Source organism: Misgurnus anguillicaudatus, chromosome 13, assembly GCF_027580225.2.
Source record: "Misgurnus anguillicaudatus chromosome 13, ASM2758022v2, whole genome shotgun sequence".
Classification (NCBI taxonomy): domain Eukaryota; kingdom Metazoa; phylum Chordata; class Actinopteri; order Cypriniformes; family Cobitidae; genus Misgurnus; species Misgurnus anguillicaudatus.
In genome coordinates, this window is record NC_073349.2 from 8,817,003 (window position 1) to 8,828,178 (window position 11,176).

The window sequence follows — 11,176 nt, forward strand, 5'->3', positions numbered from 1 at the left end:
ACTATTTGGTGTTGCTTTAACTGTAATAAAATTCACAATAGTTAATAGTCAGCTGATTTTGCCCTTCATGACAACTGTGAGGGGGGGTGAATTTTTTTGTAACTCATCCATTTTAATTATATTAAAGGGACAGTATATTAAAGTGTTTTATAAATCAAAATCAATGTCTTTATTCATAAATATGTCCTCGTTGGTGTCAAATGACCTCTGCCAATGATCTGACTTTTCTTTGTAAGCTTAGAATTTCTTCTCTTTTCTTACATTGAACAGGTAAGTCCAAGAAGGCATCCATGTCGTTCATCTATACTGATAAATATAAGAGCAGAGAGGGACAAAAAGCACTAGCCTACCAACGCGTTTCCACAACGCGTTTTCGTTCAGAACACATGAACCAGCTGAAACGGACAAGGAAATCAGTAAGTATATAACAGCTCTGCAGGACACCGGCCCTCCAGGATCGAAGTGCCCATCCCTGCCCTACATTATGTGCAGCCCCACTTTAATTTCCAACTATACAAAGTTTCCTGAAACAACTTTTTTGATAACATAGTTTTTACAGAATACCAATGTTTTCAATAAATGTAATACAATTTTTGCTATTTTTTTACAATGGCCCACCAAAACCTGCCACAGCCTTGCTTAGCCTCAAAAATGTTTGCCAAAATATTTAATAGTTGCTTTTCATCCCAGTAATTTTTTTGACAAAACCTTCTTATTTACTCTTCCATTTAAATGATTCAAATAATTGTTCCGAATGCCACATCTTTTGTTATCTAAAATGTTTTTAATAAAAAGAGGTGGAAAAAATCCACACATATTTAGAAAACATTTAATCTTTCCAAAGATAAATTACAAACATACTCTCTGTACATGGTTGACAAGGACGACAAAGTCTGTTCATGAGTTGTCAGAGAAGACTTGACCCATAACAGCTAGTTTGGCACTGAAAGGTTGAGTAGGGCAAGAGAGCACAGGTGCTTTTCTCCTGTCTCCTGGCTTCAGTGCTATGCTCTCTTGTGCACCTATGGGTCCTGAAGTCTCATCTGATTGGTCCATTGGAGGCCTGAGTGGATCTGAGAAGCTAAGGAGTATATCTTGTAGCTCCCTGCGTTCCTCCTGATCTCGACTGCAGCAGTGAAGGGCCGCGGGGTCGAGCGGATGAGCCTCCGTGTTGAAGACGTAGCCCCCCGCGCTGAGTATGCAATCCCCCTGCGGGCCCCCGAGCTCGAACTCTGTGCCGCTGTTGTGCATGAAGTTTTCAGGATCAAAAAGAAGGTAGAGGTATTTAATGGTTTCCGCCAGGAAAAATGACTCCATTCGGTTGTCCAGCTTGTGGTCCCTTACGTCCTTAACCTTCATAAGAATCAGATTAAGGTAAAGATTTTATAAGTTTTGTACTGATATCAGTATTGAAGCTTTGAGACATAAAAACTCAAGAGTCACTAACAGTGGCAAAACCACATTTCACCCGACTGATTCTGTCTATTGATTCTACTGCATCCCGACCGAGCTGTATGAAGGTTGGGTCACCTGTGGCTTTATACAGATACATGGCACTCTCGATCAACTCTGTAACACAACACACACACACTCAGTATACTTCAGTCAATTCACTTTTTATGATGTTCATTTCCACAGCAAACACCTCAATGTTATTCTGAGAGATTCCTTTAAGCGTAACTAAACCCCTGGTCAGAGCCTGACTCCACCCACTGGCAATATTTGAAAAATGCAAGAAAAGTGGGCAGATCCCAACGGAGATAGAGGGGATGAACTAAGCTCGTACCAAGTGTGTGGTGAGATCGTAACAAGGGCGTGGTGAGCGTGATCCTGCTTACGTCAGGAGGTATTTTTTGGACCCAATTTCCAATAGGAAAATTCAACTGCAGTAGCCACCGTTCAACCTGACGAGGGCAGCACTCAGACGTTTTTACACCATATATTGTAGTATTGAAACACTTTATATCCAAATGTCAAAAAACTTACTAAAATCAATGAACAGCACTAATAAAGCATCATTCTTACAGATCATTAACTAAAAAAGTTGGTTTAGGGTTTAGTTACTCTTAAATGTAGATAGGTGGTTACTAGAATGTAATATGTTGTTGCTATGTTCTGGGGAGTTGCTAGAGCATCGCTAGGGTGTTCTAGGAGGTTGCTAATGAGTTTTGGGTACTTTCTAGGGTAGTTGCTAGAGCATTGCTCTTAAGTGTTTTGGGTATTGCTAGAGTAGATGCTAGAACATCGCTAGGCTGTTCTAGGAAGTTGCTAAGGTGTTTTGGGTAGTTGTTAGAGCCTCACTAGGGTGTTCTAGAAGGCTGCTAAGGTGATTTGGGTAGTTGCTAGGGTAGTCGGCTAAAGCATCACTAGAGTGTTTTTAGGAGGTCGCTAAGGTGTTTTGGGTAGTTGCTAGAGTAATCGCTAGAGTATCGCTAGGCTGTTCTAGGAGTTTACTTTCTAGGGTAGTTTCTAGAGCATTGCTCTTAAGTGTTTTGGGTAATTGCTATGGTAGATGCTAGATCATCGCTAAGGTGTTCTAGGTAGTTGCTTAGGTAAGTTAATAAGTTGTTTTTGGTAGTTGCTAGAGCATCACTAGGGTGTTCTAGAAGGCCCCTAAGGTGTTTTGGGTACTTTCTAGCGTAGTTGTTAGAGCATCGCTAGGGTGTTCTAGGAGATTGCTAAGGTGTTTTGAGAAATTGCTAGTGAAGTTGTTAGAGCATCACTAGGGTGTTCTAGAAGGTTGCTAAGGTGTTTTGGGTATTTTCTAGGGTAGTTGCTAGAGCATTGCTCTTAAGTGTTTTGTTTAGTTGCTAGGGTAGATGCAAGAACATCACTTTGGTGTTCTAGGAGGTTGCTAAGGTTTTTTGGGTAGTTGTTAGAGCATCGCTAGGGTGTTCTAGAAGGCCACTAAGGTGATTTGGGTAGTTGCTAGGGTAGTCACTAGAGAATCACTAGGGTGTTTTTAGGAGGTCGCTAAGGTGTTTTGGGTAGTTGCTTAGGTAAGTTACTAAGATGTTTTTGGTAGTTGTTAGAGCATCACTAGGGTGTTCTAGAAGGCTGCTAAGGTGTTTTGGGTAGTTGCTAGAATAATCGCTAGAGCATCGCTAGGGCTTATAGGGCTGTAACGATTTATCGTGCAAATGCGCGTTTTCTCAATGAATGAATTTGAATGAATTACGGTGAAATGCCGCCACATCCAAAAGCCAGGGGGCGCACTCGTGCAGAAACGCCACTTGTGCCACAGTAGAAGTAGCGTTACAAACCCTATTCCAGGAAATGTCTACAGAAATATGTATATCGCTGTTCTTCAAATTGTTTCAGGTATTTTCATGATAATAAAGAATATTTTTGTTGTTGTATATTTTGCATATTGAAGTTGCTGGGGTAGAAGCAAGAGCATCACTAGGGTGTTCTAGGAGGTTGCTAAGGTGTTATGGTTAGTTGCTCAAACATCGCAAGGGTGTTCAACAGTAGGTGGTCGGTAATGTGTTTTGGGTAGTTGCTAGCGCATCGCTAGGGTGTTCTAAGAGGTTGCTAAAGTGTTTTGGGCAATTGCCAGAGCATGTCAAGGAGGTTCTACGGTAGCTGGTCGCTAAGGTGTTTTGGCTAGTTGCTAGGCTAGATGCAAGAGCATCACTAGTGTGTTCTAGGTGGTTGTTAAAGTGTTTTGGGCAATTGCCAGAACATGTCAAGGGGGTTCTACGGTAGCTGGTCGCTAAGGTGTTTTGGGTAGTAGCTAAGGTAGATGAAAGAGCATTGCCAGGGTGTACGAGGAGGTTGCTAAGGTGTTATGGGTAGTTGCTAGAGAACTTGCTAGAGTGTTCTAGGTGCTTGCTAAGGTGTTTTGGGTACTTTGTTGGGTAGTTGCTAGAGCATTGCTCTAAAATGTTTTGGGTAGTTGCTAGGGTAGATGCTAGAGCATCACTGGGACATTCTAGATCAGGGGTGTCACACTCAGTTTCTGGAGGGCATGTGTCCAGCAGAGTTTAGATCCAACCCTAATCAAAGACATCTGATCAAGCTAATCAAGCTCTTCATGATTACTAGAAACTTCCAGGCAGGTATGACGGAGATGGTTGGAGCTTAACTCTGGACGACACTAGCCCTCCAGGAACTGAGTTTGATAACTTTGTTCTAGATGGTCGCTAAGGTGTTGATATGACAGTCCTCTAGGTGGCTGGCTGCCTCAAAAGAACCCATGACCCAAAAGTTTGTGGTGGACAAAAACATTAAGAATGAATCAGTTTGTTGTTATCCTCTCTTCTGTAAGTCGCTTTGGATAAAAGCACCTGCATAATGCCTAAATGTAAATGTAATGTATGACAAATAGCAACACTGATGCTTTCTAAAGATGACCAATCAATGATTCAAATAAGTCATTGGAAGATACTGCAGTCCCATCTCATTGTAGATACCTGGGCGCAGAGGGTAGCCCTCTCTTTTGTCCACCGTGTAACCTTGAGGAATGCTGTAGAACTCCGGAAGACCTCCGAACTGACGCCACACACTGTAGTAATTATGGAAGGTCTTTGTTGCGCTAGAAATATCACCTATTAAACTCTGATATTTAAAAAGAAAATACATGTAAATTACCTGGGACTACAAGACAGATGATTTATATTTCAGAATGTATGTATGATGAAGGACCTTCTCTCACCTGTAATCCAGGCCAGAAAGCCTCCAGAGATTGAAACACAGGCATTGATACTGTCCCCTTATGCATCTGCACCCACAGATACCAATCATCAAACTTAGTGTAGTTCTTTATGGACTTATCATATTCATGAAACACACATTTAACACTCCATAATGCTTTCACACAAAAAAACCCGATAACATAAGCTATTGTTGTTCATGATTAGGGAAACGTCATAGCATATTCAATATTTATGAAGGTAGCACAACAACAGTCACCAAATCAGTATAAAGATATATTTCTGTGTTTTTACCATGAAACATTGTCAGCAGCTCCTCATCTTGTAACATGATGGCTCCCTTCACAAGATACTCAAAGTATGAATCCACACCTGCCCCGATCCCTGCGTCCTGAGCCACCCACTTAGACGTTATGACATCTATATGGTTGCCCACCTGAATAGAGTGTAAAGGTCACAAAGGTTGACCAACGGTTCAAGTCAGCGGCCATCTTTTCTGTTTTGTCAAGATTATGGTATATTTCAATATGTCATAGAGAAATAGTAACAATTTTGCTTCACTTTGTTCATGTGTGCTTTTCTTGGAGCTTCAAAGCATTGAACCCTGTTCACTGGCATTACAAAGCACAATAATTATTTTATTTAATATAACTATGATTGCGTTTGGCTGAAAAAAGTCATATACACCTTGGATGGCATCAAGGTAAATAAATTATGTGAGAATATATTTTTGGGTGGACCATTCCTTTAAAGGACCACGCCCATATTTTGGGAATTTAGCTTATTCACCGTATCCCCCAGAGTTAGATAAGTCCATACATACCTCTCTCATCTCCGTGCGTGGTGTAACTCTGTCGGACGGAGATCCCACTAGCTTAGCTTAGCACAAAGACTGAAAGTGAATGGCTTCAGCTAGCATACTGCTCCCAATAAGTAACAAAATAACGCAAAATTTTTCTATTTATGTGTTGTGATTTGTATAGTCACACCGTGTACAAATAACAGGGTCATATGAGACACAGCTATATTTTAACAGTATACATACTGAGAACTATATTCTCAGAAGATGAAGCACTGCTTCTTGGGCGGAGTGATTAGCTCACAGCACCCGAGAAGCCTCCTGGTGAGGAGCAGAGAGTTTTATCAGAGTTGTGCAAATCACTCCGCCCAAATAGCAGTGCTTCGCCTTTTGAGAATATAGTTCCCAGTTTGTATACTGTTAAAAGATGGCTGTGTCTCATATGACCTTGTTATTTGTACACGGTGTGATTATACAAATCACAACACATAAATAGGAAAATGTTCACATTATTTTGTCACTTATTGGGAGCAGTTTGCTAGCTGAAGCCATTCACTTCCAGTCTTTGTGCTAGGCTGAGCAGGCGGGTGCTGCGTCGGACGGAGTTGCAGCACGCATGGAGATGAGAAAGGTATGTATGCACTAGTGTTGTAGTCAAGACCACCTAAACTGAGACTAAGTCATGACCAAGACGGAGACAAGACCAAGACTTTAAAGGGTCGAGACCAAGTCAAGACCAAGACAGGCCGAGACCAAGTCAAGACCAAGACCAGTGCAAGTCACTGACTTAAAACACTTCTTCTCTGTATGTGCGTGCGTGTGTGTGTGCGTCAGTGGTGGCTGGTGACTTCTTTTCTTGAAGCGCATGATGCGAAGTTTGTCACAACATGTATGTAGCTAGCTTGTCATGTGTGTGGTTCGTCATTTCAAAATATGTGCGCTTTGAGAGATTGCACACAGGATCTCTCCACACGCAGGACACATATTTTGGAAAAGGGAACCACACACGTGACAATCCGAACACTTATTTTGAATTAGCGCATCCTCGGAACTTCGGAAGAGCAGTAACGAGTGGTGTGCGTGTGTGTGTATGTCATCAGAGAAGTTGATAAAATAATCAAAGGCATTGCAGATATGTGGGAATTTATCTTTGTCTATAAGCAAATAAAAGTGAACAAAACTAAGGAGCTGAAATCAACTTAACCATTTATTCTGAACTGTCTTTAAATGGCTTGCCATCCACTTAACACAATGCAGGTGTTTTTATGAATAAAATTAGAAAAATTGTCATTGGGAGAAACTTAAACAATGCTTAAACAATGCCAACAGCATATGCCAAACCTGAATAAAGTGCATAAAATTAATGATAAATAAATTCATGATGTGCCATCAGTTGTGGTCTTGACCGGTCTTCAAATAAAATTCCGAGTCCTCTTTGTCTGAGACCGAGACGAGACAGAGTAAAAATGCAGTCGATTCCGAGACGAGACCTTTAAAAAGTGGTATAAAGACCGGTCTCGAGAACTACAACACTAGTATGGACTTATCTAACTCTGGGGGATACGGTGAATAAGCTAAATTCCCAAAATCTGGGAATGTTCCTTTAAGCTCAAATCACATTTTTTCTCAGGATGGTTACTGGGCTACTGTCCTAGTAATTGCTTTATTATTGCTTCTGCTAAGAAATTACTAGTCACTCTCTTGATCACCAATGGATAAGTGAATATTGCGTTCCCACATTACAAAAAAATTGTTTCTTATTTAGTAATATTGTCTTGTTTTCAGTACAAATATCTAAAAGTTCTTAAATCAAGATGTATTTTCTTGATGAGCAAAATGACCTAAAAAAATAAGTCTAGTTTTTAGACAAGAATCATTAAAGTAAAATCATTAAATTTTAAGCAAAAAAATCTGCCAATGGGGTAAGAAATTTTTTGTTGAGTGTTAAGAAAAAAGTTACCCCATTGTCAAGAAAATACATCTTAATTTAAGACTTTTTAGATATTTGTACTGAAAACAAGACAAAAATGCTAAGAAAGTCATTTTTTGCAGTGCAAGTAAGGGACTTCTGTAAAAGTCAGAACTAAAACCAAAACATGTAAAATTAATTTCCTAAAGAGTCTGACTGTGCGACAAACTCCTTGACCCCCAGATATATAAAGATCTTACCAAGCCAATATTCGAGCGAGTTTTCCATAAGGCCCTGATAGCTTTGCGTGCCACGTTCTCAAACACAGGGTCTCCTGTGAGTCGACTGAGAGTAGAGAACTCCAGGATGAAGGTGCCCACTCCAGCAGTACAGGTGACGGGTGTCTCAGTGGGGTTAACACCCTTCAGTAGGTTGACTGTGCCATATGGCATACCTGTGGGTGTCTGGAATGCTGGAAAACAAATTAAAACTTTGGGATAATTCGTAAAACATGCAAAGCTAGGGGCCATGGTATTTTTTATGAAGCTTTAGTGGCTTGAGAAAATTCAGGCATCATGCCATTGTAAAGATAAAGAACAAATTTGTTTTGGTTTCTGTGCTACATTGCATTTATTTAGCAATATACTGCTCAATTATTTATAAATCTGTTCTAGACGTGTATTCGCTTACCAGGAAGCAGTTTACGGGCGGCATCCTCTGCCATACGCAGTAGAGGTCCAGAGCAGGGCCAGCCCACCTCAACCTCCATCCCAGCACGCTTAGAAAGCAAATGGGCTGACAAAAGCCCACCAACAACTGCAGAGAAGCACAGTGCATCAAGTGACCATATAACAAACTACATACTGGTCAAACTTTTTTATTTCACTTTGCTACAATGCATAATTCCGTGTTTATTTTTATTCTTACTTTTATTGTTTTTATGCCTAAACGCTATAATTTGATTGCATACTGTGGGAGAGTATTGTACTAAGCATTTCACTCATAGACTGTAAAAAAAGATGGACGACGCGATGTCGCCTCCCACCATTGTAATGAATTGAAGCCAAAAATGTCCAACCACGGTCGCCACCATGTTACGTAAAAACGTCAGTTTGGAGCCAAGGCATGCGCAGAAGGAATCGTCCGTGGAGCCAGAGGTATCAAACTTCCGCCCAAACGCTCGCGCGACCAATTCAACCACGCCAATCACGCCCCGTTTCTATAGCATTAAATTACAAGATAAAATGAAACTTACCACATTAATGAACACTTGAACATATATCAGCGTGATAACAACTACTTGAAAGGACCAAAACCATCTTTCAGAAACTTTTATTGGAAGTGTAAATATTTTTTTTATTTAGAGCAGAGTCCCATTAGTTTCAATGGAGAGGGCGGGGTTTATGACTTGAGGGCGGGGTACAGCCAGCCACCGGGGGGCGATCAAAGAGCCAGAGGCTTCCCTTTTCAAGGCTTATGAGGCACACCCGATTTCTCTACATATCATCCTACGGAGTCCCTAAGGGGACATGGAGCAAAAATTAAATAAAGTTTAGTTTTGAGTGCGCACGTGAAACTATCGAGTTTAGTTATGCATGCTCACGTGAAACTATCGCGTGTACACATGAAACTACAGCATTTAGTTATGCATGCTCACGTGAAACTATTGCATGCGCACGTGAAACTACAGCGTTTAGTTATGCATGCTCACGTGAAACTAATGCGTGCACACGTGAAACTACAGCGTTTAGTTATGCATGCTCACGTGAAACTATCGCGTCCGCACGTGAAACTATTGCGTGCGCACGTGAAACTACAGCGTTTAGTTATGCATGCTCACGTGAAACTATTGCATGCGCACGTGAAACTACAGCGTTTAGTTATGCATGCTCCTGTGAAACTTTCGCGTGCGGACGTTAAACTTTTGCTTTCACGTGTGCGCACGATAGTTTCACGTGAGCACGTGAAACTAAACTTAAAAAACATTCTGCACATGAAGGTTTCGCGTTGAGCACATGAAAGTTTTACGTGAGCACATGAAACTAAACTTTAGATTTTTTACTCCAATGTCACCCTAGGGGCTCAGTATCATCCTGTGTATGGCAGTGTACAAGATAAATAAAACTTAAACCTTGATTGCAATGGTTTACTGTCAATCCCAGTGGTGTTGCAATGCCTAGGACCTTTCTTGAAATAGACCTAAAACCAGTTTAACAAGTTAGCTTAGTACATAATAAGAAGGACACAGGGTTTCCTTACCTCGAATGTTTGTTTCGAACACGGACGCATTGACGTCAGTGTCAAAGTCAACAGTGTTCTGAAGCAGAGTGGCCACACGCTGGAACTCAGTGTGGTTTCCCAAAATCAGCAATGGGGAATGGGAATTAAAGATTAGAGGTTTAATAAAACAGCATGCGATCAATAAATAAATAAATTAAAAGATTAACTACCAGCAATGTGTCCAGTGCATCAATGAGTGTAAGAGAGAAACTGAAAGAGGTTAAAACAGTACATCATTGAAAGATCATGGTTTTCAGAATAATAGATAAAGCCTTCATTTTATAGACTAACAAGACTAAATTTATGCATTTGGCAGACATTTTTATCAAAAGTGACTTATAGTGCATTCAACATTAACATTATGTAAGGAATAATTGACGAAGGGCCGTTGAATTATTTGAAAACAATAATTCCCTGCAAAGAATCAAATGCAAGAATCAGAGATGTGGCAAGATTATGTTTTTGATAAAAACCTGTACCTGCCCCATGTGTCCTGTCCATCACATGTCAGAGGTCTCAGCTCATCATAAGGGTACGCGTTTTCCAAGTAGCTGTTGTAAGCATGATAAAACATGGACTTTATTCTGTCTCTGTTGAGAAAAATTACAAACAAATGTTGAACAACTTTAACAAAGACTGACTGAAATCATTTTTAAGTACTTTGTACACTGAACATAACATCCAACACGTTTAATAGACGTTAAGGTGCAGTTCTGTTTATTGTTGTGTACTTATTGTGTACATATGGACTACATATGAACATATGGCAAAGCTGACTGACAGCAAGTAATCCTTCTTTACCATTGTGGAAACATTTCGTTTTCCTTATACGTGTTGTCACCGCTGTGACTATTACTGGACACTACACCGTGATAATCCGACCCACACATTTTATGTCAATTATTGTATTTAGCAGATCATATAAAAATTTCACCTATAATGAGACATTTCCTGCTCAGTAAAGTATTTTCCATTAACATGACTGACGATCGGAGACAGCTGTGTGGCGCAAAAAACGGTGGTGAGAAAGAAAGTAAGCATGAAGTAACGAGATCGGACACAAACACTACAATAATTTCAAGCTACATGGATATGCAGAAATTCTACAATGACAATAGGAAGTGAACGCACTGCGCATGCGTAAGAGTGAACGCTGACGTGCTGGTAGAACTTGATTGTTTCAAAATAAAAGTAATCCGGTCTTTTTGGATTGGTGTGAAATACTTGATAATTAAACTCATAAAATTTAAAATTCGGTTATCTGGTAAAGATATTTTTTGTATTATAAAAGTAACTGTGTGAAGAAAGACTTCGTTGATCAACTAATTGATTATATATTGTAAATGTCAAACCCATCCCTTACGAAAATTAACCATGGTTTTACTACAGTTAAAAAAAACATGGTTACTGTAGTAAAACCATAGTAACTACAAAATAACCATGATTTTGACAATCATGGTTTTCAAAAACCATAGTTAAACCATAGTTAGTGTAGTAAAACCATGGTTTTGCTGATAGTAATCAATAGACCAA

General features: G+C 40.1%; 1 protein-coding gene across 2 annotated transcripts; it reads right to left on the bottom strand.

The window, feature by feature from the left end:
• Positions 1-764: 764 nt before the first annotated feature.
• Positions 765-10,786, bottom strand: edem2 (ER degradation enhancer, mannosidase alpha-like 2). 2 transcript variants are annotated; one of them, XM_073874967.1, is made up of 11 exons: positions 10,578-10,786; positions 10,123-10,233; positions 9,814-9,853; positions 9,623-9,728; positions 8,054-8,179; positions 7,624-7,835; positions 4,950-5,091; positions 4,658-4,812; positions 4,416-4,560; positions 1,448-1,569; positions 765-1,353 (listed from the first exon to the last, which is right to left on the bottom strand). In XM_073874967.1, exons 1-11 carry the CDS (start codon positions 10,682-10,684, stop codon positions 898-900), a joined length of 1,722 nt encoding a protein of 573 aa, XP_073731068.1. In that variant the 5' UTR covers positions 10,685-10,786; the 3' UTR covers positions 765-897. The 2 variants fall into 2 exon arrangements, with proteins under 2 accessions (XP_073731068.1, XP_055045000.1); XM_055189025.2 differs by having other exon boundaries at positions 4,658-4,782; positions 10,578-10,699.
• Positions 10,787-11,176: the final 390 nt, after the last annotated feature.

Coding starts and splice junctions, on each gene's coding strand:
- edem2 (XM_073874967.1), bottom strand. CDS start 10,684: ATGCTTACTTTCTTTCTCACCACCGTTTTTTGCGCCACACAGCTGTCT. Junction 9,729..9,813: donor ATGCACTGGACACATTGCTG/GTAGTTAATCTT, acceptor TCCCCATTGCTG/ATTTTGGGAAACCACACTGA. Junction 4,561..4,657: donor CTTTCTGGCCTGGATTACAG/GTGAGAGAAGGT, acceptor TTTAAATATCAG/AGTTTAATAGGTGATATTTC.